This window comes from Thermothelomyces heterothallicus (assembly GCF_042370625.1).
Source record: "Thermothelomyces heterothallicus CBS 202.75 unplaced genomic scaffold P884_scaffold_25, whole genome shotgun sequence".
Taxonomy (NCBI): Eukaryota; Fungi; Ascomycota; class Sordariomycetes; order Sordariales; family Chaetomiaceae; genus Thermothelomyces; species Thermothelomyces heterothallicus.
In genome coordinates, this window is record NW_027192586.1 from 308,719 (window position 1) to 336,599 (window position 27,881).

Here is a 27,881-nt window from a genome sequence, read left to right on the forward strand (position 1 = left end):
AAAGTGGGGTTGCCAAACAACCGGGAGCGTCGTGACATGATAAGTAGGCTCTGAAGAAGGACTACACTGTCACCAGCTGTGGTACAGGATGCCTAGTGTAGAGAATCGCGCATATTAGGCTAATATCGGGTATCGTACACCTTCGGTACATTGTACGTACCTTATGTACGTCCTTAGTTCCGAACCGCTCACCTGACGACAGGACCGGGCAGGGTAGGCTCAACCACCCAACACTAGCGTCATCATCCGCCGTCCATCTACGAGCAGTGAACAATACCTCGTGCTAGGTGTTCCCGGGATTTCTATAAAAGGGGGGCTTAGGGTCCAGGCTCCGACATGTAGATGCATTAGTACCTTGCACGGTAGCGTGGAATGTACGGATCAGAGGAGCAAGCGGGAAACAGACGGCGTTGTGCAGGTATGACTTTGTCCTTACGGAAGACTGGCTGTCATGGACCCGGTTTTTAGGTAGTGAGCGGGACGCTTGCGATTCTCCATGCGGGGGGCCATTAGTATTAGTGCCTTGAAACGGGCCGCCGAGGAGCTTCGGAGCGGGACTCGGCCAGAGTTTCCCAGCGATATCCGTGTGTTGTACTCGTGCTCCCTGCGAGTGATGAACAAACCCCGTGCTTTTCAACAAGCTTAGGAGGTCAGGTATGTAAAGAATGTGGTACGTACCAAGTAAGGAAGCTGCAGAAAGCGAAAAATGCGGGGGTCCACGAGGGCGGCAAGCACGGGCACTGCAGCTGAGGCCGCTACGTCTGACGCTCTGGCCCCCGCGAACCAGAGTTCGGAACCAACAACCCCACGCTCTACAAAGCCAACCCCAGAGGCCAGATCCTCCAACTTCCAAGTTCCCGCTCAGCTATAGGTACTCGCCGTCATCTCCCACCCAGCTATCGCAAATTCAATGCACATCCCTTTCGGGCAGAACACCACGAGCGTAGATCCGTATGCGCTTGCCCTCCGATTGGGTTATGATTAGTTAGAAATAGCATTAAGTTGCCGCTTCGCCTGGGACATCCTTTTTTTTTTTGGCTTCCTTGGTGAAACCCTCCAGCATCTCCCAAGTCCAATAAGCCTGCCCCATTGGACCGACGATCAGCGATCGGTGCCATCCACATCTCAACATAACCGCTCCATCGCCAGTGGCCACCTCGACGCGTGACATCGCGCTTCGGTAGGATTTCGAGTACAAGAGGCAGCACATACTTCGACCGAGAGGGAATATCGCATACAATGGAGAGCATCCAGCTCGCACAGATGCTGGCGGACCTGAGCGACTTGAACGCCGCGGTACGCCACTTCCACACCTTCTTCGTCTGTCGCGGATGCGATTTGCGCTCCCGGTTAGACAGCCAACCGGCGAGTCCCTGATACTCATGCCATAGCAGGAATCCCCCGCCGCCAGCGCTCTCGTCAATGCAAACAAGGCCGGCTCGACGTCAGCGACCACCGAGTCGGGCAGCTCCGCCGACCAGGTGCCCGCGCGACCCGGCCCACGACACCACAAGCGCACCGGGTCCGGCGGCTCGGCAGCCTCCGCGGGTTCCGCCTTCATGTCGAGGACCGCTTCGCCAGCCAAGTTCGACAAGTACGGCCGGCGCATCCTCACGCCCCCCAACACGCGCACCAACTCGGCCTACGGGTCCATCCCCGGGACGCCACGGCGAGAATCAGAGGTCAGCAGCAGACCGTCCCCGACCACCTTTCCCCCCCTTTTGCATCATACCCACACAACACTACCTGCAAAAACACCCCCCCTCCTTTCCGTCCTACCGCCGCCTGCCCACTCTCCCTACCGCAATATCATCTCATATACAGGTACTAAATGCATCGCGGGAACAGCCGACCGACGAGGATGTCGACAGAGCCAACTCACTCATGGCGCTCTACGAGATTCGCGCCAAGCTCAGGGACCAGCATAACAGTCAGAACTTGACCAGACTGAGGGAGAAGATTGCCGCTTTGCATGCCAAGCAGGTGCAAGCCGAGAAGAAGGACGGCGATGCGGGGAGGATCAAGTTCAGTTATCCCAAGAGCCCCTGAGTTGGAATGGGGGCAAGTGGTCTGTTTTTCTTCCTTTTTTTCTTTTCTTTTTCCTTCGAGCTGGCATAGGAGGAGTATGGTGATTCATTCCCCGTCCTGCTAGACGGTCGCGACGCGGACGATCTCGGTTGACGATGGTTCGATTGGGTTATGGTTCCGGTACGGTACGGTTCGATCATGTCTCTTGCACGACCCTGGGGTATCATGCACGGAGTTCACGGCGTTACGGATGCGGGCATGGGCGGGTAATTGGCTCAAAACACTCTGCTCTGGAAATAAAAGCACTGGATCGGCTGGGCACAAGGGTCTTGGGGAGGGTGGGGGAGAGGGATAGTGTACCAACAGCGTATACCGAGACGCCGGCCCCTCGATGGTTGCCACCGGCGATGCTCGGACACATAGCTATCCTTGGTACGAATTATGTATGTACGAATAAAGTATTGCGGTAATGTATTACAATCAAGACACGACATTCTTTTTGCTTTCCTTGAGGCCCTCTTCGGGTGTCCAGATGAACACGCTATTTGTTTTGCAGCCTTCGTGCGGTAGTCGTGCGGCTCAAAAAGGCCTGTGTCGGTCCTTCCCCTCTCTCGACGACAACTGCCAGGAACGATCTCGTACGCATCCGCGTTGTGTTCGTTCGGGTGGGGGAACGGTTTGGCAGCTACTCTAGTGTAGCTACTCAGCTATGACGAATTACGCCTTGCAACAATAGCGACACCTATTCCGCCTATTCGATGCCAGTAACCAAGTATGGATTTTCATTCTCCCCCGCCACAGCCCACGCAACTGCATCCATGCTGGACCTCTCCTGTGTGAAAAAACCGTGGTGGAATGTGGTGTATTTTCTATATTGTAGGTAGGATGGTTCTCCCCCGCAGAAGATATCCCACAGGTCCCAAATCGATACCCCTGGAACCAGTACAGCACCTTCATGTGTAAAATGCGAAATAAGGGCCCCACTGCACCAACTGCGCCAAGCATTCCAAGATACTTAGCGTAGCCAAGACTTTCGACCGACCTCGTCAACTTCGCCAGCACGCGCCGCTGATCGGTTTACATCCTTTGGCATCTACTCCGAGATTTGGCTGCCGTCTCGATCAACCAGGACTCGCTCGTGTCACCATCAGAGGTCGAGATCGGGAAGGGAGTCGTTGACATTTTGCCGTCGTACCTTCTTCGAGAAGTTTCGGCGTGCGCGCGCAATCGCACCAACGCGTCGCGGGGTACAAAGGGGAGAGAGCAGGAAACCCGACAGCCATGGCGACTGGCGTGGACGCGAAGCTCCTCAAGAGCACAAAGTTCCCGCCCGAATTCAACCAGAAGGTTGACATGCAAAAGGTCAATGTCCAGGTTATGAAGAAGTAAGCACCGCCCGCGGTCACCGATCCTCTTCTCTCGGGAGAGAGGCAACTGACTAACCGCCCGCCAAACAGATGGATCGCCAACCGGGTTACCGAAATCCTCGGAAACGAAGACGACGTCGTCATCGAGCTCATCTTTAACCTGGTTGAGGGTGCCCGCCACGTTCGTATACCCCCTCTTCCCCCTCCTCCCCCTCTCCCCCGCGGGGGGAACCGATCGATTACCGACCCGAAATTTTACTAACAGCGCATTGCCTGGACAGCCCGATATCAAGTCTATCCAGATCCAGCTGACCGGCTTCCTCGACAAGGACACGCCGGCGTTCTGCAAGGAGCTCTGGAAGCTCCTGCTCAGCGCGCAGGCCAGCCCCCAGGGCGTACCCAAGGAGTTGCTGGAGGCGAAGAAACTGGAGCTGATGCAGGAGAAGATGGAGGCCGACAGGGCCGCCGAGGAGGCGCGCCAGCGGAGAGAGGAGCTTGAGCGCCGCGATCGCGGCAGGGGCGGACGCCGCGGCGGCGGCGGCGGCGGCGGCGGCGGACCTGGCCGGGGGGCCGACTCGTGGCGCGGCCGCGACGACAGGGACAGGGACAGGGACAGGGGCGGCCTCGGCCGCGGGCGGTCCCGCTCGCCTCCCCGCTTCCGTGAACGCGGTGATCGTGGAGGACGGGGGGAGTCCCGCGGCGGGGGGTGGACGCGCGATGTATACGTTCCCCGCGGAAGCCCGCCCCGGCAGCGTGGTGGTGGACGTCGTAGTGGCAGGCGTTGGCGGTCTCGGTCTCGGTCTCGGTCCAGGTCTAGGTCCAGGCCTAGGTCTAGGTCCCGCACTCGGTCCGTTTCGTCGGCCCGGTCCGTCTCGTCCCGGTCTCTGTCGCCCACTCCCAGCGTGGACGGCAGCAGGCGGTCTTACACCAGGTCACCCACCCCACCGCGGCGGCGGCGCGGACGGTCCCGATCCCGATCGCGTACGCCCTTGTCGCGGCGGGCCTCACGCAAGCGGTACCGGTCTCCGCGCGGTCGCAGCCGGTCGGTGTCGTCGGACCGCGGCTCGCCCTCCCCGAAGCGCCGCCGCTATTCCCGGTCGAGGAGTTGGAGTCGTGGCCGGAGCCGGAGCCGGAGCCGGAGCCGGAGCCTGTCCAGAACGCCGACTCGGCGCTATAGTCGGTCGGTGTCGATGTCCTCGTCACGGTATTCGCGGTCGCCCAGCAGGACTCCGCCGAGACGGTCGAGACGCGACAGCCGGAGTAGTTCCCTGGGTGGTGGTGGTGGTGGTGGTGGCGGCGGCCGCAGGCGCCGGAGCAGGTCCCGGACGCGCAGTCGCGGCCGCAGCGCCAGCCCCGCCAGCTCGTACGATAGCCGGCGCCGGTCGCCCCGCCGGCGGCATCGTGGTGGCAGAGGAGACTCCCGCCGGCGGGGAGGAGAGGGCGACGGCAGCCCGAGGGGCGGATACGGGGACCGGAGAGCCTCTTCTGCGTCTTCATCCTCTTCTACACGGAACAGATCGGCTGATGGTTCAGGCGCTGAAAGCAGACGACGATCTTCCCTTGACGACCCGCCGGCGTCGGGCGCGAAGCAGGTACGTTCAGGTGTGACGCGCTGAGTTAATTATTATTATTGTTGTTGTTGCCGTTGGGAAGGAGAAAGGGATAGTGACTAACCGATCCCTTTTGGTGCAGGACGCGAGAACAGCCAACGAACTCCGCGAGATGGAGCTCAAGGAGAAAATCAAGAAGATGAGATCATCGAAGAGCGGAGACGACCACGTCGAGGCTAACGCTGCTTGAAGCTCTGCTGTATTCTGATCGACGGGCGTCCGTCTCCTCCATTCATGAAGATCACGGGCGTTCTACGAAAGTACTGCGGTGGCACCTGGGCGTTCGTCTTGCTTGTAGATTGGGATTTGTGAGACCGACCCCCTCCCCAAAACCCCCCCTTTTCAATTTTGCCTCTCTGCGAAATTGTCTGAGTAGTTTAGATTGTCAGGTAGCATAACTATCATTCGTGGTAACCGCGAGATGTGCCGCCTGCTTTATTTCGTACAATCCGACCTGGGCTTCAAAGTGCCTGTAGAATAATGCCTATTTCTGTGCGCCGATCTGCCTTGACGCATCCAGTGCCTTGAGCGCGAGACATATTCCAAAGAGGGGGCTAGATGTTATATACGAGATGAATGTAGTAGCAAATGAGACTGGAGAACTGGAGATCGAGATCACAGGGGATTGTTATATATCTCGCACACACCGGCCTCTGTCAATAGAGAAGAACACTTTACACCAGCACTTGCAAGCAAAGCTAAACGCAGCACGGGCTATAGAGTCTGGGGTACTGGACATACATACACAAGGTATGTCCACCAAAGGTGACGATGTCCCGTAGGTGGGTGCCTGTAGGATAATCCGTACACTAATTGCACAGTGCGAGCCAGGCACTTTGTGACTGCTAAGGTTGGATGCGCGAAGGCGCGCTGCGAAATCTTAGTTATCGCTGGAGAACCCTGTCGGGCAATTGAAGACTTGCACCCGCCAAGCACAAGCATAGCACGAGCACAGCGCGAACCTCAGCAGCCGCTTTTGGGACCTTCCTCGACCACGGGGCGCCGCCACTGATAGCTTTGTCTGTCAACGACGACGACGACGACGAGTCGACGAAAACAACGATCGCAGCGACAAATCAATCCCGCGCGATGGCCGAGAGCACAGCAGCTGCCGCGGCTAACGCGCCCAAGGCGGCGGCGGGTCCGAACGGCACCACCGCCACCGCCGCGGCGACCGACACGGCGGCGTCGTCCTCGTCAGCGGGGATCCCGTTCTACGAGAGCCAGCGAAAGCAACTTCGGGAGCTGATTTCGCGGAGGAGGGCGCTGGAGAAGAAGCTGGTGCGTCTCTTCCTCTCCTCCTTTTTTTGTTCCCTCCCTCTTCATCGTCGCACTTTGCCCTCCCTCCACTGCCGCCCGACCGACCCTTCTCCTCGCATACGACGAAAACAACCCGATCCCGAAAGGAATCGAGTCAAATGGCTGACCATTAGTGATGAGGGCTGGGGGAGCGCGGGCTTCTCCTCCCTCCCGGGACGAGAGAGGGACAACAGGCCGCCATCGAAGAGCACATCGCGGTCAAGGAAGCCAACTACCTCGAGTCGACGCCCGCCGGCAACATCATCATCGGCTTCGACAACTACGTCAAGGGCGGAAACGCGGCGGCTGCCCAGCGCCGCAAGACCGGGCTGACCGATCAGAACAAGGTCTTTTCGCGCAGCTCCGTGTCCTATAACCCGGCAGCCGCAGCGGCGGCAGCGGCAGCGGTACGTTTAACAATGTCTCAATCGCCTAAATTTTTTTTCCCTTTCCCCCCTGCCCTTTTACACCTTTCGTTGTTGTGGCTAAACACGTGGGGTGGGACAAAACAGGACGCGCAGACACCCGCTTCGACGCCCGCGCCCACGCCCATGTCGAGCAGCTTCGGAAACGGCAACGGCCCGTCCGGGGCGCCCACGCCGACGAGCGCGGCGGGGGGGGGAAGGGCAAACGCGCCCAAGAAGAGCAAGAGGAACACGCCTGCTGCTGCGGCGGGCGCGGAAGACAGTGAGACGGATGGGAGGGAGGCGAAAAAAGTTCGGACTAGTTTTGGGGCAAGGAAATGATCTATCCTTCTCTCTTCGTTCTTTTTCCACCTATGGAACCATTGTGGGTTTGGTGTTCTAGTTCGGCGTTTTGGGGTCGGAGTTACGGGAATTGGTCTCACTACAGCGGGCTGGGACATACCAAGGGGAATGAATCCCTGTGTTCATCTGTGCTCATAAGTGGGAGAAGGAAGAGGTGGGAATACGTTCTTCTATATGGCGTTCAAACGGGCTATGGAGCACTGGTTTACGGCGTCAGGGGCGGGAAAAGAACACCGAGGTGTCTCGAGGAGAAGAAGGTCCAGAAGGTCCCGAAGTTCCATTGGGTGCCTTCATCAGGAGGAGTGCTTGTGAACGAGCATCGTATGCATTGTAATAAAGACCAGTCGCAGCGGACAAGCCGGTTAGGCCTGGGTACGGTCGGGGAGGAGAATCGGGCATTGCATACTAGAACGCGCGGTATGTGCTATATGTACAGCTGAAACTTGACTCTACAAAAGGACAATGTGATACCGCTAGTGCGAAGTAATGTCCTGCCTATTCTGGCCCTGCCGGAGGTCTAGTGCGGGGCCGGAGGTCTCGGTGCCCCCTCACGGACCCGCAGCAGTCGGCCAGAGCGGTCCGGGGAGGGTGCGGCTCATACCTGCCTCCTTTAAGCTTATACTTCCTTCCCAAAGCCCATCGCTCGTCATTCGAAAATTTCTCACTTCCCACTTCCTGTTCATCTCTGGGATCTCATCCAAAGGAGGGGCAAGATGACGCTCACGGCAACCAAGTTCACCCCCGAGGTGATGCTCTCGGCCCCGCGCCGGTCACCGGGAGTGCCCAATCCCTCGGGCAAGCTGGCACTCTACACGGTCAGTTCTTTCCTTTGACACTTTATCTAGTCTTTCGTTTCTTTTCTTTTTTTTTTTTTGGGCTCACAATCTTCTTCTCAATTCTTATTTCTCTCTCTCTTTTTTTTTTTCCCGCTTAGGTCCTTCGTTTGCGTGACCACGAGTATATACACGTATACTCCTCACATTTTTCGGTGAAACCAACCAACCATCACCAATAACTAACCAGTAGTGCAGGTTTCGACTTACTCGTTCAAAGATCACGAGAAGACGACCAACATCCGGGTCCTCGACATTAACACCGGGACGGCCACCACGCCGGTCGACGAGGCAGGCGCCAGCAATCCTGTCTGGCTCAACGACGACGAGATCCTCTACGTCCGGAGCGGCGACAAGGGCAGCAGCACGCTTGTCGTCCGTAATGTCACGGCCTCGGCGTCATCGTCGTAAGTTGTCTGTTTCCCCCCTGGTGTACGGTTCCCCTGGTCTCAAACGCGCGGTATAGTTTCTACGAGGCCGGTACGATCCAGGGGCCCATTGGCGACCTGAAGGTCAAGGCACTCGCAGACGGCACTGTGGCCCTCGCCTGCTCGGCCTCGGCCACCCCTGACGGCAACCTCTTCAACCCCGAAACGGAGGTAAAGCCGCATTCGACCGCCAGGGTCTATACTAGCCTCTTTGTGCGCCACTGGGACACGTGGAACTCCGAGAAGAGGAGCTCCATCTTCTACGGCGTGCTCGATAAGAAGGACGGCAAGTATGCGCTCCGAGACGGCCGGCTCACCAACGCCCTGGCCGGCACCAGGCTCTCCTCGCCCGTCCCGCCCTTCGGAGGCACCGGCGACTTCGACATCGGCCCGGAAGGTCTGGTGTTCGTGGCCAAGGACCCCGATCTCGACCCGGCCATCTACACCAAGACGGATCTCTACTTTATCCCCCTGAAGACCTTTGCTGAGTCCAGCCCGCCTCCCCCGAAGATGGTTAAGACCCCAGGCCTCGAGGGCTACTCCAACAGCCCCGTCTTCTCCCACTGCGGCCGCAAGGTGGCCTTCACCCGCATGCGCAGCAATCAGTACGAGTCTGACAAGCCGCGCCTGCTGCTCGTCCGAGACATTGGCAACCCGGACGAGACGGAGGAGTTCTTCGCTACCCCGGACGGCGACGGTGCCTGGGACTCCCGCCCAGAGTCTATCGCCTGGGGCCACGACGACACCCAACTCTACGTGACCGCCGAGCACCGCGCCCGCACCCTCATCTTCACCCTCCCGTCTACCCCGTCGCGGGCCACCTCCCTCCCAACCCCGCTGCCAACTCCGGACGGCAGTGTCGCCGACTTCCGCCTCTTTGCCGCCTCCTCCCCCTCCTCCTCCTCCAAGACCGATCACCTCTTCGTCACCACCACCTCCCTCATCGACAACTCGTGCTACTCCCTGACCCACCCGGCTACCGCCACCTCCACCGTCATCTCCTCGGCCTCTAAGCAGGGCCGGTCCTTTGGCCTCTCGCGTGCCCAGGTCGACTCCATCACCGTTCCCGGCCCCGACTACGACGTGCACGCTCTGGTGGTCCGGCCGTCGACGTGGGTATCCGACGCCGCTACTGGATCGACGACGGGCTCCCGAACAGCTACTAAGAAATACCCGCTCTGCATGCTCGTGCACGGCGGGCCACAGGGGGCCTGGCAGGACTCCTGGTCGACGCGCTGGAACCCGGCCGTCTTCGCCGAGCAGGGTTACGTCGTCGTGTGCCCCAACCCGACGGGCAGCACTGGTTACGGCATGGCGCTCGAGGACGGAATTCGCGGCCAGTGGGGCGGCCGCCCGTATGAGGACCTCGAGCGGTGCTTCGACTGGATCGTCGCCAACATGCCCGAGGTAGACGGCGAGAGGGCTGTGGCGCTGGGGGCCAGTTACGGCGGGTTCATGATTAGTGAGCTCCTCCTCTATGCTTGCTTACTTGGTCCTACTTTACTTTACGGCCAACGAAACTGACGAGAAGCATCGTAGACTGGATCCAAGGCCACCCGCTCGGCCGCAAGTTCAAGGCGCTGGTGTGCCACGACGGCGTCTTCAGCACTCTCAATCAGTGGGCCACCGAGGAACTTTTCTTCCCCATCCATGACTTTGAGGGCACGCTGTATGAGAACCGGGAGGGCTACGAGAAGTGGGATCCCGCGCGGTTCATCAACGAATGGGCGACACCCCAGCTGGTCCGTAGATTGTTCCCGTCTCGCCCCTTCACCTGTATCGATATCGCCTGACTGATGACACTAAATACTGATATTTGTTGCGTGCAGATCATCCACAGCGAGCTGGACTACCGCCTCCCCGTCACTGAGGGCCTGGCGGCGTTCAACGTCCTGCAGGCAAAGAAAATTCCGAGCAAGCTGCTCGTGTTCCCGGATGAGAACCACGTAAGTCTTGCCCCCAGTTGTTCTGCTCCAAAGAGACAAACCCGCTCTCGCACGCATAAGCACGCATACGCATATATATATATATATATATATATATATATATATGAGCAAGGCTAGATACTGACCACTCGGCCTGCAGTGGGTGCTCAAGCACGAGAATTCGCTCGTCTGGCATCGTGAGGTGCTCGGCTGGATTAACAAGTACTCGGGCATCGACGACGAGCAGAAGCTGGCCGAGGAGACCGAAGCCCTGAAGGTATAGTGTGGTCGAGTGGTTGTCGGACCGGCCGGGGGGATGCGCGTTCGACGAATCGAACCCAATTAATTGCGCTTGGTATCGATGCCAGGTTGGAGAGAAATGCCGGACGATAACAAAAAGTTTGGGAAAGTTGGGCCGGGGGCATGAAAACACAGCTGGACTTGGATAATCAGGTACACCCAGGCAAAAGCTTCATTCGACAAAACCTTGATTCAATCATTATCTAATTGGAAGGGGCGCTGCTCCCTACGCTGCAAGTATGTATCCTTTAGAGCTTCCAGGGATGCTCGTCCGCCTCCCCTCCAGAAACCTAACAAAGCGGCGTCAAACAACGAGTAACGTCAACAACCAATCCTCCACAAGAATGCCCATGCTAATATTCCAGGCACGAGCAGAGCCGAGGCCCCTTCTGCTCGCGTTCCTCGCATGATCCTGCCCTTCACCGATATATTTTATCCCTAAACCAGACTGAGCCTTCCAAAGAATGGTATCACACAGTCTTCCAGAGCGCCAAACGCCATTCAGTCGTTTCTGACGACCGCGATTCAAGAAAAGGAAGAAAGTCCCATGCCCTAAGCCCCCAACATGCCCCCCTATCCGAGAGAGTACCAGCTTAAAGACAACAAAAAAGGAATATGCCGTACATGTTACAATGACCCTGACGAGGAAAGCCAACATTAAAGGAATCGCTGCGACCTTCTCTACACATCCTCCACATACGAAGCCTACGCCTCGACAGCCACCGCGGCGGACGACTGGACGGCGCTCTCGGGCTGGTTCTGCTGAGCCTGTTGTTGCTCGCGGGCCGGCTCACCCCCGGCCTCGCGCTCGGCCCAGTCGCCCCACAGGCCACGCTTCGCGCGGACGCGGATGGGGCCGCCGAGGGAGCCCTCGGGCTGCTCGACCTTGATGGCGTCCTTGGTGGCGAGCACCAGGCACTCGAAGAACATCTTGGTGGCGTCGGCCTTGGAGGTCTTGTGCTCGGGAAGCAGGTCCTGGAAGACGACGGCCGTCTTCCTGCGCTTGTCGGCGTCGGTGGCGGCTTCGGCGCCGAACAGGTCGCGGAGGACGTGCACGGCGTGCTTGGTGCCGACCGACACGGGGCCGCTGTCGGCGGGGTGCACAATGGGCATGGTCGTGTCCTCGAAATTGGGCACCGGGCTACCCGGACCGCCTTCCCCTTCCCTGGAGGAGCCGGGCCGCTCGTTCTCGTCGTCGTTGTGGAAGACGGCGGTGTCATCAGCGGGGATTTCCAGCACTGTGCCGTCCGCGGCAACGCTCTGATTCCCCGCAATGGCCCCGTCGGGGCCGAGGACGGTCTCATCCTCGGGGAGCTCGAGGCGCGGAGACTTTGACGCCCCCTGCTCATCCTCGCTGTCCATGTCGGCGACGCCGCTGTCCCTCTTCCTCTTCAGCTCGTTGGGCCGAATAGAGCTGAGGGACAAGAGGCCCTTCAGCTCCGGAGCCCAGCGAGCGCTGCGGCCCTCGAACAAGATGTTTTTGACGAAGCCACCGTTCTTGTGCAGATCCATCAGGCCAGCAACGTACGGATCGTGCGTCAGGAACGATTGGGGTTTCAGAATGTTATCCCGCTTCGCCTGCTGCTCCTTGATCTGGGAATTCGAAAGCATGGTTTGGTCGTCCGGCTGAAGCAGCTTCTTCTTCTTCTGCCGCTGAGGGGCCCGAATGGTCGAGGCTGTGGCATCCTCGCCTGGCTCGTACATATCTGAGCCCATGTGTCGGCTATACTCCGTTTCCATCTCCTTGGCAAACTGCTCGTCGATGTCGGACAATGGAGACTCGGAGATGCGCGCACGGCTCATGTCCGGGCGAGCGGCTCCGGGCATGGCGGACTCTTCTCCAACGTCGAACCGGAGGTCATCGTCGCCCATTTGGATATCACCATCCCCGTCGGCGACGCGAACGCCATCGCCAAAGTCGAGATCGAGGCCCAGAGACGGCTCGCGCGCCTTACGATCCTTGCTTGGGCCACCCATATCCAGCTCGCTGAGCATGTCCTCCTCGACTGGCCTAGCAGCCGGCGCATCTCTGCCCATCTCAACGCTCTTGTCCATCAGTTTGGTCGGCCGTTCATCGATATCCATGCCAAAGTCCAACTCCAAATCGAGGTCGTCCATGTTTGCAAGGGCGAGCTCTTCATCGTCTCCTGTGGTATCCTGCAGGTACTGGCTGTTGTTGAAGTCTTCTTGGAGGTTGATGTCGCGGTTGTTAGGTCGAACGGCAGCTTTCCGGCTGCTGATCGGGGTCGCTGTCACTTCTTCGAGTTGTGAAACGAGGAATTCGGAGCTGGGTGGTGGCAGGAGGTCGAGGTTATCATATGGCGTAATTGTATCGGGGAGCATGAGGGATTCTTTGGTAGTCGCATGCAAATTCGTCGGAATATCATGGTTGCCGGTGGACCGGAAAGCCTGGATGCGTCAGTTAGGGTGTCTTCTCCCCGATGTCTCCGATGGGTCAGCCTTACCATCTTGATCTTGATCAGGGCCTCGTTGCAGTCGTCAAGAAGATAACGCGCCTTGCGACTGTAGATGCGGACGACGCCAAGCAGCAGCTGGCCGCTTAGCCGGAGGGCGAGGGGGGCGTCATTGGGAGCGATGATGGCATCCACGCTGTCTTGCAGGTTGTGCTGCAAAATTTGAACCTTGGATATCTTGCGCTCTTGGTTGGCAGAGAGCCATGCCTTGGCCAAGGGGCCGGTGGCACTGAGGAGTGTCCCGGACCAGAACATGGCGGCGACGGCAGGAACGAAAGCAGCAGTGGGTGCAAATCAATGATGGACCAAAAGAAATATTCAAGTCGTTCGGAGAAGAGTTGGATACGGCTATCCGCGCGCGACAACAGCGGACGCGACGGCGGGGCAAGCTGCAATGGCGGGTGGCGGGTAGGTGGCTTGTCAGGAGATCGGGGTAAACACGAAACGCGCGCTGCGTTGTTTGGGCAATGGCGCGCCGAAGCTAGCGTACTCCGTAGGAGCCGTCGGGTCGGCGCAAAGCGCGTGCAATCGAGAAAATGGGCTAGGTTGTCAAGAACAGTCGTTCTGGACAAGTGCAACGGGCATCAAGGCTGGATGCAACAGTAAGCAAGAAGCGTTGGTCGAGATGGGGCAAAGCTCGAATTGTCGGGGAAGAGGGAGGGGATGTGTTCCAAGTCGGAGGTGGGCGGAACATGCAACCGGCTTCTTGAGAGAAAATCAAAGCTCCCTGCGAAATTTGAGAGGCTGGGGCCCCACTAGCAACCCGCTGCGGGCCACTCTTGCCGACAGCACGGTACGTGCTATGAAGTAAGTGTTTGGCGTGTAGGCAGCAGGTCACGTGGACCGCGCCTTTGGGCTAGCGTATGTATAGTTATCCGTTGCAACTGCTCTGTTCAGTTCAGGCAATTTCGCCTCGGCCCTAGAACATTATACAGATTCATTGCGTAGGCAATGATCCGGACCACTCGTGTTCCACCAATGCAATTTGCTTACACCTCCTCCAGGATAAATAATCCTAGTGCGATACACGCCCCACAACTAACGCAAATCAGAAAAGTGGCCAAGAAGTCCAGGTACACCTAACCTAATACAAATTTCTTTAATATAAAAGTATCAATACCTAGTTCTGCCCCCCTGGTTTTCAATTACCTTTGCAAGCCGTCGGGGCATTGGGTGTGCCAGGCACTGAAGAAACTCAGGGGGCACTGCCTCCCACGCCTCCAGAACAGCCAGTCGAAACCCTGTAAGGCTCAGCGATTGAGTATCGTAGCGATGTTCAAGCCAATCCTTCATCCAGTGCTATATATTCTCAATAGGGCTAGGCTTCGAGCCAGCCACTATACTCAGCTCCTAACCTAGGGATTTTATCTGTAAGTACCTTTGTATAGAAAATTATTAGGAGAGTGACATGGTGTGATGATTGTGTAAGTGGCTTGCAAAAAGGTGAAGAAAAGTGGGGCATGTATCGCACTAGGATTATTTATCCTGGAGGAGGTGTAACTTTTCCGTCAATTTTTCCTATCTTGCATTTCGCCAGAACATTGGATAAGTACCAACCTTAGATAAGATATCTGCTTGGGATGTACATACAACTACACGGAGTCCCAAACACGTCTGGATGGAGTTAGGGTCCGCAGGAGGATCTCTGATGAACCCACCACAGCTGAAGTCTAGTGTATGTAGAGTACAGTAAAGCTCCATACCTCAACACACTCCCTGTGAGTGCCCTTGGGGCAGCGGCACTTCGCGCATATAAACTACCTGCCCTCTACTACAGCATAGAATTACCTACCGCCTGGGAGAAGGCCAGCATGGCAGCTAGTCCATGGCATGCAGCATCCGTTCAATGCCTTGGGCTGCGTCAGTTTGACTTTTGTCCACAGTACTTTACTTACGCCAAGCCAAACCGGGCATGGTACCTGGCCTGGCCGGCGGCCTTTTTTGGTCGTTGCACGCACCCCTGTCCGCAGGGAATTGGAGAGCTTGATTCAAACACGTTCCACGGAGCGCACGAGTCTGGGCTTGTTCCATTAACTAGCGTTACCGGCCCAGGTATCCGCCCCAATTCCAGCCCTTGCCCAGGACATCGATTGAGACGGCAAAAAGTCGCCTGCGCCGGCAATGGTGTCCACTTTCTTCTGATGTATTGACTTGAGGACGCTCGAATTTCTCTTTCTCTCCTCCATTTTCTTTTTCGTCCTGCCCCTGTCGGTGGGTGCCTCGAACCTCTTTTTGGCCGCTGCCGCTGCCGCTGCCGCTGCCGCTGCTGCAGCCGTTGATGACGTTCGGTTGGCCCATCGGCTCCCTTTTGGGGTCCTTTGCGCCTACGTCCCGCGGCACCACTCGCTCCTCGTCCGGTATCCGCGATGGATCGATTCACGCGCAAAGGTGATGGCGATGCGCTGCCACTGTACCAGAACCCGCCCGAGTCAAGGTCGGCAGGAGTAGCTGCGGAGCTGGAGCGGTCGTGGTCTACTTCACCCAGACTGGGTGGTCCTCGGACGACATCGGCGCAGTCAAGAGTACGCAGGACGATGATGGTGCTAACCGGGTCCGAACAACGTTTTGCTAACCCTTCTTTCTTTTTTATTTTTTTTATTGATCTGACCAGACTGTGGCCGACGAATATTCGTGCCTGACCCCAGCCGAAGTCGCTTCACGGTTAAAGACGTCGCTAACACACGGCCTCACTCCCGCCGAAGCCCTCTCGAGGTTACGAGACTATGGCCCGAACGAGATCCCACACGACGAACCCGAGCCGATATGGCTGCGATTTCTCAAGCAGTTCCAGGAGCCGCTTATAGTCTTGCTCCTGGTCTCTGCCGGTGCGTCACTCCTGGTGGGAAACATGGACGATTCCGTAAGCATCACCGTCGCAGTGACCATCGTGGTCAGCGTGGGCTTCATCCAAGAATACCGCTCCGAGAAGTCCATTGAGGCGCTGAACCATCTCGTACCGAACCACGCCCATCTCATCCGCAAACAAGCACCGAATTCTTCTCCCGGCGCGCGGTCGCCAAACTGGCCGGGCGACAAAACCCCGGATTCCACCCCCGGCTCGGCCACACCCCAAGAAGAAGTGCTCGAGGCGACCTCGTCCAAGGTCATGGCCGCACAGCTGGTGCCGGGCGATCTCGTGCTGTTCACCACTGGCGACCGCATCCCAGCCGATATCCGGGTGACCAAGGCCACCGACCTGACCATCGACGCCTCGAATCTCACGGGCGAGAACGAACCCGTCAGGGTCACCGCGAATACCCGCCCTCGCCGTGCGATTGGCGTCTCCAGCCTAGGGAACGCTACTCTGCAACTGCCCCAGCCGTCCGTTGGCGGAGCCTCCAACGGCCACGCGGCCGGGCATGCAAAGGGGGACCACGACGGACTTCACAATATCGCCTACATGGGGACTCTCGTGAAGTCCGGGCATGGTCAGGGTATCGTTTTTGCCACTGGCGGTGACACGCATTTTGGTACCATCGCAACCAGTGTGTCCGGAACGGAGAGCCCCCGGTCGCCCCTGCAACTCTCAATGGACGAGCTCGGTTCTCAGCTCAGCAAAGTGTCTTTTGTTATCATTGGGGTTATCTCGCTCCTCGGCTGGTTTCAAGGAAAGAAGCTGCTGGAGATCTTCACCATCTCTATCTCGCTGGCCGTGGCAGCGATTCCCGAAGGCCTGCCCATCATTGTCACCGTGACTCTCGCCCTGGGCGTCCACCGGATGGCGAGGCACAACGCAATCGTCCGCAGGATGCCCAAAGTTGAAACCTTGGGCTCAGTCAACGTGGTCTGCACCGACAAGACAGGTAAGAAGGGGGGGAGGGGAGGTGGTGGAAGCTGCTAGTGGCATATGTGCTAATCCTGATCCCCTAGGGACCCTGACGATGAACCACATGACGACCGCCAAGATGTGGTACTTTGGGGCAGACAAGGTGGTCGATGTTGAGTCCGACGACGAGGCGGAGACCAAGCTCGATGCGGCCACGCTTAGAATCCTGCGCATCGGCAACATTGCCAACAACGCGCGCCTCGCCCGCAAGTCCAACGAGAACGGTGCGGCTGCGCGAGCCGTCCTGTCCTCAACCGAAAATAGGGGCCACGCCTCGACATACACCCGCTGGGTTGGTCAGCCCACCGATGTTGCCATGCTCGATATGCTGGATCGCTTCAAGGAGCACGACATCCGGGATGCCATCGGGCCCAGGGTGTCCGAGACGCCCTTCAGCTCGGAACGCAAGTGGATGGGCGTTACGATCGGCAGCGAGGGCGGGAAGGGTGACAAGGAGTTCGCGTACATGAAAGGCGCCATCGATAAGGTCCTCGACGCCTGCGATACCTACGTCACCAAGGATGGCAGGGAGGTCGTTCTGGACTCTGCGCGGCGACAGGAGGCCCTGCAGGCTGCCGAGGAGATGGCGTCCATGGGTCTCCGAGTCTTGGCTTTCGCGAGCGGGCCCGTCTCCAAGCCGAGAAGCGGCAGACCAGGCGCTAGGAGTAACACTCCTGGCTCGGACAGGGCGGAGAGCCCTGTTCACCACGGTTCCGAGGAACAGTATAAAGGCCTCACCTTTGCTGGCCTGGTGGGCATGAGTGATCCGCCCCGACCTGGCGTCGGGCGCTCCATCAGGAAGTTGATGCGCGGCCGTGTCAAGGTCATCATGATCACCGGCGACGCCGAAACCACTGCCCTCGCCATCGGCAAGCAGCTGGGCATGGCGATTGCTACCCCCACTGCGCACGCGTCCAACCAGGTCACGATCAAGCCGGTCCTTCGCGGCGACGAGATCGACGCCATGTCGGACGAAGACCTCGCAAGAGCAATGGAGCACACCACCATCTTTGCACGAACCAATCCCGACCACAAGCTGAAGATCATCAGGGCGCTCCAGTCTCGCGGCGATATTGTCGCCATGACGGGCGACGGCGTCAATGACGCGCCGGCTCTGAAGAAAGCCGACATTGGCATCGCCATGGGCATGCACGGCACCGACGTCGCCAAGGAGGCCGCCGACATGATCCTCACCGACGACGACTTTTCGACCATCCTCCACGCCATCGAAGAAGGAAAGGGCATCTTCAACAACATCCAGAACTTCCTTACCTTTCAGCTCTCCACGAGCGCGGCCGGTCTCTCTCTCGTCCTCCTATGCACCGCGTTGGGGTTCAAGTCCCCGCTTAACGCGATGCAGATTCTCTGGATCAGTAAGCCCCTCCTTCTTCTCCTCTTCTCTCTTCTTCTCCTCCTCTCTCTTCTTCCTCTCTTCCTCTCTCTATTCTTCTTTTCTACTACAAACTTCCGACGTCTCTTCCCGAGTATAAACTAACGCTGTAATCCCCATGCAGACATCATCATGGACGGCCCTCCCGCGCAATCACTGGGCGTCGAGGCGGTCGACAAGGACGTCATGAACCGGCCGCCCCGGCGGCGCGGCGACGCGGTGCTCACGCGCCACCTCATCACGCGCGTGCTCACGCAGGCGGCGGTCATCATGGCGGGCACCATGCTCGTGTACACGCACGAGATGCTCGAGGACGGCGAGGTGACGCGGCGCGACACCACCATGACCTTCACCTGCTTCGTCCTCTTCGACATGTTCAACGCCCTCACCTGCCGCTCCGAGAGCAAGAGCGTGCTGCGCGGTGAGGTCGGCCTCGCCAGCAACACCCTCTTCAACTGGGCCGTCGCCGGCAGCCTGATGGGCCAGCTGCTCGTCATCTACTTCCCCTGGCTCCAGGACGTCTTCCAGACCGAGGCGCTCGGGTGGAGCGACCTGCTGAAGCTCCTGTTGCTATGTAGTAGCGTCTTTTGGGTAGACGAGGCGCGCAAGTGGTGGCGGTATCGGAACGGGAGGAGAGGCTTTGTCGGGGGCGGGTATAGCCAGGCCGTTTGAAGATGTCCCTGAATTCTTTCTGATGATACATGGACGACGTCTGCTATCCTTTATGCTGTAAGTATGATAAATTAGATGTGGATTTGGGTCGGCGGGGAGGCTGGGGTCTGGGCTCTGTGGTAATTCTGGGTGAAGGAAAGGGGAAAAGACTTGTATATACTACTAGCATACTACCTACACCTTGGAGTCGGTCTGCTTGCACCGACTTCCTCCCAGGAGGCAATCGTAACATAACCATACAAACTACGATAACTGTGTACCCCCTGTGTTGGATTGGACCGTCAATAAATGCTAACAAGCCTGGCATATCAGTAGCAGGCACGCGGTATCCGGCACGGCCGAGCTATGGATCCGGGGACCGGACCGGGCCGAGACACCACAACGATGGCTCCGCGGACCGCACCCGGAAAACGGTGGGGAGACCAACAACTAATCAGACCGGCATCGGCGCTTCCCGCATCTCCAGCAAAGAAGGCACGAAATACTTTACGTATATCTGTTCTGTATATAGTTATTGCCCTCGGTAATCTAAGCGCCGTACATAGGCTCAGCTCCGGAACCCAAGAGTAACACAGTAGACCACACACCCACTGTGGCCGCCAAACGCCAAGTCCCCTCTGGCTGCAGAAAGCCAGAGGCAGGGGAATTTGACGGCCAGACAGAGCCAGCGAAAAGTTTCAGCACCCAATATTAGTCCACCACCTATACGCACACATCGCACGTATAGATAGCTATATACTTTAAGATACACAGATTTGAACTATACTACCCGATTGATAATACGGGTAATACGTATAGAGATATTAATAAAAAACGTAGTTTTCTAGACTTTTAAATATCTCTCCTAAACATTGCTTAGTATTTCTTAGCATCTTCTTAATAAAAAGGTACATATTATTTTAACTATTAATATCTCTATATATATTACTTATATTATTAAGTAGATAGTACACTTAGAATCAATATTATAATATGCTGGCCTTATAGCAACTGCAGATAAGCGCACAATGTTTTATTCAACTACCTTAAGGGAAGAAAGAGGAGAAAGTAAGTACAGGTGCCGAAAGGGGTTCCGTTTCCTAATATAGGGGGTGCGTGTATACTCCGGTTAGGGCCCGGTTGGGTGTCAGGTTGGAGCCTAACCGGGTCCTGAGCGCGTGCCCCACGAACGCCCCACGAATGTATGTGGGTCCGGTCCGAAACCGGGTATAGCCCGTTATCGATTAGCCCGGGTGGAGCCCGGGCCCGTGACATATATATCCTAAAGTATATAGCTATCTATATATATATTTCGTATATATAGATGGTAGGCTTTCAATTGCGTATTGAACTTCCCCTGATTTCTGGCTCGAGCCGCATTTGAAGGGCGTTTGCAGGCCTAAAATCTGGAAAAAGAGGACAAGGCGTTTGGCGGCCACAGCATCGGTTACGTAGCAGATGGCGAGGCCGTGCACCATCCCTGTACTTTAGGTGCTTTGGTTGGTTGGTTGGCTCGTTCCTTCGTTTGTTCCTTCGTTTGTTCTCTGCGACTTTGTGTCTGATATTGAACACCCCAGCCCCTCTCCCCCCTCCCTTCGCCGGCCGCTAAGGCCTACAGCAGCGCGGAAGACGCGAGCACGGAAAGGGGGGCAGGAGAGGCCGTCCTTCTCGACGTATATTATATGTACTAATGTACATACATACACACATACACACACATACAAACTCTACTAACCTCTTGCTTCCTTCCTTAGAGAATGGAAGGCTGAGATGTCCGGGGTGAGCGGGCGTGGGGGTTAGTCGATCAGCATTGAGGCCTACCGCATGTACCCTTCCGCGTCGCCAACGAGCAAAGTCAAGGACAGGGCGTTCTGCGGCCGGTGGCGCCTGTAAGTCTGCCTTTGACCAGTCCGCCTCGGGCGGGGGTTTCATGTGCTGCGTGCTCCCGGCGCTTAGGATGCAGACATGGCGGGTTGATCCAAGCTTTGGGATTATAAAGAGAGGAAGGAGGGGTCGGAACTTCCAGTCGGTTCATCATGGCTGTCCACGACGACCGATCAAGCTTAAGCGTTTCCGTTGGAACCTCCAAGAATTACGTACTTCGTTTCTGAGCCCTCCCGGTTTTGAGGTTTACATCTACTTTGCCTGTATTAGATGCTCGCTGCTGGCATGGCGCAGGTCCAGAAGCAGGAACTGCTCGTCAGCGCCTCTCTCGTGGGCAAAATCGACAAGCTCCGTGAGATCAATGTCGGCAAGCATGTTCCGCTACCCCAGGTATGCTGGTCCCCAACTCCCAGTCCTCTAACACCGGAGGAATCTCTCATGGAACAAGCTTAACAATGCGCTCAGCTGGTCGTGGTAGGCGACCAGAGCTCGGGCAAGTCCTCGCTCCTCGAGAGCCTGACGGGCATCCCGTTCCCGAGGGATGTGGAGCTCTGCACGCGCTACGCAACACAGATCACGCAGCGTCGCGACGACATCTCTCGCGTCGAGGTCAGCATCATCCCCGGGCCCAATGCGTCCGAGGCGCATAGGAAGCACGTGGAGGGGTACCGGACGGACGGGCTGTCCCCCGATGACTTCCGTGCCAAGTTCCCAACTATCCTGCAAGAGGTCCGCCAGTTCCGATTTCTTTCTTTTTTCTTTTGGTCTTGTAGGGACCCGACGACTGACGTTCCAGTCAGGTCAACGAGAGAATGGGCATTCAGATGGGCCGCAGACCCGACTCGGGCTACGCAACGGACGAGTATGCATCCGACGGTAACGCTTCTGACGAGGATACCACTGCTGCAGTGCCGGCCGCGAAGCAGGCGGGTGCACAAGGAGGCAGCGTGTTCAGCGAGGACGTGCTCAAGATCGAGATCTGCGGTCCGTCGGTCGACTACCTGACCGTGATCGATGTTCCGGGCATTTTCCGCACGCCGACACCGGGGGTGACGACGGCGGAGGACATGGCCATGGTCAGGAGGATGGTGCGCTCGTACATCCAGGACAGCCGGACCGTCATCCTGGCCGTGCTCCCCAGCAACGTCGACGTCTCCACCCAGGAGATCCTGACCATTGCGGAGGAGTACGACCCCAAGGGGGAGCGCACACTGGGCATCCTGACGAAGCCCGACCTCGTACACGAGGCGAGCGCCAAGGAAGCGGTCTGCAACATTGTGCGCGGGAAGAGGAAGAAGCTCACGCTGGGGTACTACCTGGTCAGAGGCCGCGGCGCGGACGAGGGCGACTCGGACTTTGCCCGACGCGAGGACATGTTCAAAGAGAAGCCGTGGAACACCCTCCCCCCCGAGCGGATGGGCATCCGGGCACTCAAGGCGCGTCTGGCGGAGCTCTTGGGGCAGATAGCCCGGCGTGAGTTCCCGAAGTTGCGAAAGGACATTGGCCACATGCTCCAGGCTGCGGAACGGGAGATGACGGCGCTCGGCCCGTCGAGGAGGGACGAGCACGAGCAGCGGCGGTTCCTGAGTGGTATTGCGGGCAGGTTTCAGGAACTCGTGAGGCAGACGCTCGAAGCGCAGTACGCGGGCGAGAGCGCGTTCGAGAACTCGACAGAGCTCCGGCTCGTGACGCAGATTGTCAACCTCGCCGACGCGTTTAACCAGGAGTTTGAGGATAAGTCGGTTCTTCGCCGGTTCCAGGACACCATGGACGAGGAAGAAGATGACGAGGCCGGACGCTGGCAGAGCAAGACTGGGGCAAACGCCATCCTGGAGTTTGCGCAACACATCGACCCGGAAGACTTCCCCGAGCTGGAGCGTATCATCAGCTCCGACTTCGACGTGGACGAGCCGGACGACGACATCATCGACTGGCTCGGCGAGCTGTACGCGCGGTCGCGAGGGATGGAGCTGGGCAGCTTCAGCAGCGCCGTGTGGGCGAGCGCGTGGAGGGAGCAGTCGAGCAAGTGGCCGAACTTGAGCAAGGCGTTCATGAGCCGGGTCGTGGTGGCCATCCACAGGTTCATCATGGCGGCGCTCCGAGAAGCCTGCCCGGACCCCAACGTGCGCGAGGAGCTGTGGTCGGCCATGCTCGAGGAGCTGCTGCGGCGTTACCAGGAGGGCATGGCCCAGGCCGAGCTCCTCGTGTCGGCGGAGCGGGACACCAAGCCGTACACGTTGGACCACCACTTCAACGAGAGGCGGCAGCGGTCCCGCGGCAACCGCATCGCGGACCGTCTGTCTCACCTCTCGGTCAAGGACGATGGCAACAGGTGGGTGACGGTGGAGCAGGTTCAAAACTCGACCGAGAAGATGTCGAACAAAGACGACGTGATCGAGAAGCTGCACGACGACCTCGGCGCTTACTACGAGATTGCGAAGAAGCGGTTCGTCGATAACCTGCTCAACCAGGCGGTCAACTACCGGCTGCTCTTCGGGCCGCGCACGCCGCTCGGCGTCTTGAACCACGATTGGGTTATCGGGCTGAGGGCAGATGAGCTGGAAGCGATCGCGGGCGAGTCGCCGAGCAATAAAGAGTACCGCGAGAGGCTGGCGACCAAGATTGCCGACTTGTCGGCGGCCAGGGACATCCTGCGGCAGTAATTCAAGAAATGTTGCAGGGTATTTTTTCTCTTTTTTTTCTTTTTCATTTGTTTTCTTTCCTTTTTTTCCTCGGCGTCGTTGACGTTGTTGTTCAGCTCCAAAGAGTTTCTTGTGTGCTACCTGATGATGAGATGGTGGAAGGAGATCGATCAGTGTAACTCGCATGTAAATCGAAGAAGTCGGGCAGGCCCGCAAACTACAAGTAATTAATGTACGGACTACACCTCCTCCGGGATTCTGAATCCTAGCGTGGTACGTGGGTCCTGCGCCAAAAAAGCCACTGGCGGCAAGTACCGCGCTAGGATTCAGAATCCCGGAGGAGGTGTACTCCGTACTGAGGGTAACTAGTTGATACCCAGGCTTGCCTGCCTCTCGCAGCGTTTTACTGTGTTAGGTACTGCACTTGAGCGCGATTGCTGATTGGTCAAACACGATTCGATATTCACTCGCACTGATGTGTAATTCGTAGTCACCACAACCTGGGCAAGTGTGCTCCTGCAGTACAGCTCGGGTAACTACTCTGTACGCCCCTGCCAATTGACACCGCAGCCCAAAACGGGGACCTTGTAACGTTAACCAGAAACGTACTCCGTACGAACACTACTCCGGAACGTTGGACGACTGAGCACTTTGAAAAAGAATCAGAGTCGAGAGCGACTCCAGCGGGGCACCCCTCAACCTCAACCTCATCCGAGGCACGCCTGCATAGCAGAGATGCTCCGCCACTGTGACGACGGCAGCATCAATGTCAGCCCTTTCCAATGGCGTCGCCAGTACCACAGCAATCAAGATGTCTGCCGTCAATAACAGCAACGGCAGCAGCACCAGCAACAGCGGTAGCAGCAACAACAGGAGCAGCATACCGTCTCGTTCCCGCGCCGCCACCATGACCGCCACCGCCACCGCTACCGCTACAGCAGCCTCGAGAAAGGACGATGCTGACCCCTCCGCCGCCCTCCGCGCCGCCACCACCCCCTCCGAGATCCGCGCCGCCCTCTCTGCCCTCCACGCCCGCGAATCCGCACTCACCGCCCGCCTCGACGCCCTCGTCTCCGCGCAGGCCGACCTCGCCCGCTCGCTCTCCCGACTCGACAACCTGCGCGCCGGCCTGGGCGCCCAGCTGCTCGCGGTGCGCAACATCTCCAACACCATGCTGTCGCCCGCCGCCGACACGGCCGCCCGCCTGTCGGGCCGCGTGCGCGCCCTCGACCTCGAGAAGCAGCGGGTCGAGGACACGCTGCGGGTGGTCGACCAGGTCGCCGAGCTCAAGGCCTGCGTCGCCGGCGTCGTCGGCAGCATGGGCGCCCCCCAGGACTGGGAGGCCGCCGCCGGCTACATCAGCCGCGCCTCTCGCGTGCCCGACGACATCGTCCGCGGCGGGTTCGCCGCCGCCGTCGTCCCCACCGTCGAGGTCCCCGACCCCCCCTGGGTCACGCTCGAGCAGGCCCGCGAGAGCCTATGCGCCCTCTTCCTGCGCGAGTTCAAGAAGGCCGCCGCCGAAAACGACGCCGCCAAGATCACCCGTTTCTTCAAGCTCTTCCCCCTCATCGGGAGGGGCGACGTCGGCCTCGACGTCTACGGCCAATACGTCTGCCAGGGCGTCGCCGGCGAAGCCCGCGCCTCCCTTAGGGAAGGGGCGTCCGGCCCCGGCGGCGGGCCCGGCCGGAAAGACGGCGTCTTCTACGCCAACACGCTCACCAGGCTGTTCGACCACATCGCGCGCATCGTCGAGGCCCACGGCGGCCTGGTTGAGAGGCACTACGGCACGGGCAAGATGGTCAAGGTCATCGAGCGCCTGCAGATGGAGGCCGACGTCCAGGGCGGCATCATCCTCGACTCTTGGAGCGACGACAGGACCATCGACCGGCGCCTGACCGACGTCAAGAGCTACCCTTTTACTTTCTTGGTCCAGAGCTACCTGCCCCAGCGGGGCTTTGGAGGGACCCCACGGGTCAACTCCCCGGCGGCTGCTGGTGGTGGCGGTGGTAGTGGTGGCGCCGCCGGCAATGACGCGCGCAACAGCGAAGACGAGGGCGTCAACACAAAAGAGGTGGACGCGCTGCTGGTCGAGATCGCCGTCATGCTCGAGAAGTGGTCCGTCTACTCGCGGTTCCTCGCCGCCAAGTGCAGGGTGAGTAACCAGCACACCTCCCCCTTCCCCCCCCCTCCCCCCCCCCCGTCTCTTCCCCCTTTTTCCCTTCACCTTTTCACCCCTGGAGTTTGCCGCCGACGGTGCTGAGCATCAAATCACAGGACCCTACCTCTCCCGACGACGCGCCGCTCACCCTCCCCGACCTCCTTGTCAAATCCAACCTCAGCCGTAAGGTTGCCGGCAAGCTCATCGAGCCGTACAACACGCTGGCGACCTTCTTCTTCCGCCGGTCCGTCGAGAAAGCGTTCCAGCTGGACGAGTCCCCGGCCGGTCTGTCGTTGAACATGAGCAAGCCGATAGACAGCAACCCGCCATACATCATCTCGGCCGTCGACGTCGTCATGTACATTGTCAACACCGTCATCCGCAGGTCCATCTCGACGTCCCAGCGAGCCGTCGTCGACTCGGCCCTCGGCGCGATATCCAGCATCCTCGGGTCCAACTTTGTCGGCATGATCCAGCGCAGGATGCGTCACGAGTCCTACCCGAAACCCGCGGTCCAGGGCAACCTCCCGCCCGAGCACCTCATCGTCTCCTTCATCGTCCTCATCAACAGCCTCGACATGGCCAACGAGTACCTCGCCCGCATCGTCTCCAACATCGTCGAACCCGCGGACCAGCACCAGCACCAGCACCAGCCCAACGGAGCGCCGGGCCACCGGGCCGGCCCCCTCCGAGACGCATTCCCCTTCCACAACGACGCGGCCGAGATCGCCGCCCGCCTGGCCAACCTCAACACCTCCTTCTCCTCCGTGTCGACCGAGCTGCTCACCGAGGGCGTCCGGGTCCTCTTCAGCCAGGTGGTCAAGCCGCGGCTGCGGCCGGTGCTGACGGACGCCTTCCGGGACGCCGACTACGCGCTCAACGAGGACGAGCTGGCGGAGCTGGCGGCGCAGACGGACCGGACCGAGGACGAGCTGCTGGAGCAGGTGCCGCGCACGTTCGAGCGCGGCTGGGACGCGCTGATGCGGCCGCTCGCCCGCCTCATGACGCCCCGCACCTACGCCGCCCTGCTCGAGCTGACGGCCGACCACCTGGCCCGCGTGCTCGAGAAGCGCGCGTGGAGCTACGCCGGCGGCCGCACCAGCCCCTACGGCGCCATCCGCATGGAGCGCGACTTCAGCGGCATCGTCGGCGCCATCAGCAAGGGAAACTACGCCGTCCGCGAGCTCTTCGCCCGCACCCTGCAGGTCCTCATGGTCGCCAACATGGAGGACGAGGAGTGGGACGAGCTGATGGCCGAGCACGGCCTGGAGGACGGCGGTATGGAGTGGGTCCTGACCGAGGAGGAGAGGAGGAGGGCCAGGACCATTGTCAAGAGCTACTAAGCTACGGTACGGTACAGTATAGTACCTACGTAAGGGGTAATTCTCCCTGGTCGCGGTTTGCTAGAGTTCAAGCGGGGGGACGGAAACGGTGATATACCGTGGACGGTGTTGTTTCGATCAGACGAAGAAAAAAAAAAATTAAGCATTGCCTTGCCAGGCGCAAGTTGACAGATAGCATGCCCCATCGATTGATAGATCGCTCGGGGCCGTGTGTGTGTGTGTGTGCCACTTGAATGGAGTTGCTGCCGCCAAGGTCCAATCTCGCACAGTCGCGGTCCTTTGTGTTTTGCTTTTTTTTTTCCTCGACTGTGTTGTGTGTCGAGTAAAAGACGATCGGTTCGGATCTCTACGGGGAGGGCCGTTTCCTAGGTAGGGAGGTAGGCAGGCAACGCGTTTTACCTGCTTTGCGTTCATGTAAGGAGCTGCTTTACAATTCCACGTCGCTGCGCCGCGACGCGCCACACCCCGCACCTGTCGTTATAGAGTACGGATTACATTATCAACAAAACAAGACGCAGACCTTTCCACTTTCTCTTCTCATTCTCTCTCTCTCTCGTCTTCGGCTATCACACAAGATGTCATCCTCCGATACGCACTCTGATCACTTCCGCCGCTGCTGGCGCCAGCAGCTGTGTCCGGCCTGCCTTGGCCAACCGGGCTGCTCGTGGTGTCCCTTTGTACGTGTGCTATGCAATGCTTTCCCCACTTCTGGAAAACGATACGTGATAGGAAGAGCTTGTTATTCGTATCGTTACTTTCATAATTGTTCCCTTTTCGAAGTGATGGATGGTGAGGAAGACAAAGGACTAGGAAAGAAAGAATTACTTAGTAGACTTTGGTGCTTGCAACCCGCACTGACCTAACAACAACAACAACAACAACAACAACAACAACAACAACAACAACAACAACAACAACAACAACAACAACAACAACAACAACAACAACAACAAAAA

At 58.5% G+C, this 27,881-nt stretch overlaps 8 protein-coding genes across 8 annotated transcripts; 7 read left to right on the forward strand and 1 right to left on the reverse strand.

Annotated features, from left to right (window-relative positions):
• The first annotated feature begins 1,026 nt into the window (after positions 1 to 1,026).
• P884DRAFT_249279 (uncharacterized protein) lies at positions 1,027 to 2,517 on the forward strand. Its single transcript, XM_069440591.1, has 3 exons — positions 1,027 to 1,296; positions 1,395 to 1,682; positions 1,849 to 2,517. The coding sequence occupies exons 1-3, from the start codon at positions 1,240 to 1,242 to the stop codon at positions 2,047 to 2,049; spliced, it is 546 nt and encodes a 181-aa protein (XP_069294895.1). The 5' UTR covers positions 1,027 to 1,239; the 3' UTR covers positions 2,050 to 2,517.
• A 792-nt stretch (positions 2,518 to 3,309) lies between these two features.
• Positions 3,310 to 3,844, forward strand: P884DRAFT_157700 (PWI domain-containing protein; the record flags this gene model as incomplete). The annotated part of the gene is made up of 3 exons (XM_069437249.1): positions 3,310 to 3,413; positions 3,486 to 3,576; positions 3,677 to 3,844. Coding segments are annotated over 3 exons (363 nt in total), but the record flags the coding sequence as incomplete, so codon positions are not given.
• Positions 3,845 to 3,988: 144 nt separating this feature from the next.
• On the forward strand, positions 3,989 to 5,577 carry P884DRAFT_263334 (uncharacterized protein). The gene is made up of 2 exons (XM_069441750.1): positions 3,989 to 4,987; positions 5,088 to 5,577. Exons 1-2 carry the CDS (start codon positions 4,113 to 4,115, stop codon positions 5,146 to 5,148), a joined length of 936 nt encoding a protein of 311 aa, XP_069294897.1. The 5' UTR covers positions 3,989 to 4,112; the 3' UTR covers positions 5,149 to 5,577.
• A 363-nt stretch (positions 5,578 to 5,940) lies between these two features.
• On the forward strand, positions 5,941 to 7,519 carry P884DRAFT_249285 (histone acetyltransferase subunit NuA4-domain-containing protein). The gene is made up of 3 exons (XM_069440592.1): positions 5,941 to 6,286; positions 6,499 to 6,711; positions 6,817 to 7,519. Exons 1-3 carry the CDS (start codon positions 6,095 to 6,097, stop codon positions 7,048 to 7,050), a joined length of 639 nt encoding a protein of 212 aa, XP_069294898.1. The 5' UTR covers positions 5,941 to 6,094; the 3' UTR covers positions 7,051 to 7,519.
• A 167-nt stretch (positions 7,520 to 7,686) lies between these two features.
• Positions 7,687 to 10,795, forward strand: P884DRAFT_249286 (Alpha/Beta hydrolase protein). Its single transcript, XM_069440593.1, has 6 exons — positions 7,687 to 7,886; positions 8,103 to 8,311; positions 8,371 to 9,794; positions 9,872 to 10,074; positions 10,162 to 10,278; positions 10,418 to 10,795. Exons 1-6 carry the CDS (start codon positions 7,785 to 7,787, stop codon positions 10,538 to 10,540), a joined length of 2,178 nt encoding a protein of 725 aa, XP_069294899.1. The 5' UTR covers positions 7,687 to 7,784; the 3' UTR covers positions 10,541 to 10,795.
• Positions 10,796 to 11,114: 319 nt separating this feature from the next.
• Positions 11,115 to 13,476, reverse strand: P884DRAFT_229754 (Rec8 like protein-domain-containing protein). The gene is made up of 2 exons (XM_069439765.1): positions 13,023 to 13,476; positions 11,115 to 12,966 (listed from the first exon to the last, which is right to left on the reverse strand). Exons 1-2 carry the CDS (start codon positions 13,284 to 13,286, stop codon positions 11,263 to 11,265), a joined length of 1,968 nt encoding a protein of 655 aa, XP_069294900.1. The 5' UTR covers positions 13,287 to 13,476; the 3' UTR covers positions 11,115 to 11,262.
• Positions 13,477 to 15,397: 1,921 nt separating this feature from the next.
• P884DRAFT_208048 (uncharacterized protein) lies at positions 15,398 to 18,919 on the forward strand (the record flags this gene model as incomplete). The annotated part of the gene is made up of 4 exons (XM_069438838.1): positions 15,398 to 15,553; positions 15,643 to 16,834; positions 16,902 to 18,230; positions 18,372 to 18,919. The coding sequence occupies 4 exons, from the start codon at positions 15,398 to 15,400 to the stop codon at positions 18,917 to 18,919; spliced, it is 3,225 nt and encodes a 1,074-aa protein (XP_069294901.1).
• Positions 18,920 to 21,067: 2,148 nt separating this feature from the next.
• Positions 21,068 to 26,925, forward strand: P884DRAFT_208050 (COG4 transport protein-domain-containing protein; the record flags this gene model as incomplete). Its single annotated transcript, XM_069438839.1, has 6 exons — positions 21,068 to 21,172; positions 21,248 to 21,511; positions 21,583 to 23,378; positions 24,160 to 25,576; positions 25,699 to 26,727; positions 26,788 to 26,925. The coding sequence occupies 6 exons, from the start codon at positions 21,068 to 21,070 to the stop codon at positions 26,923 to 26,925; spliced, it is 4,749 nt and encodes a 1,582-aa protein (XP_069294902.1).
• Between the last annotated feature and the right edge of the window lie 956 nt (positions 26,926 to 27,881).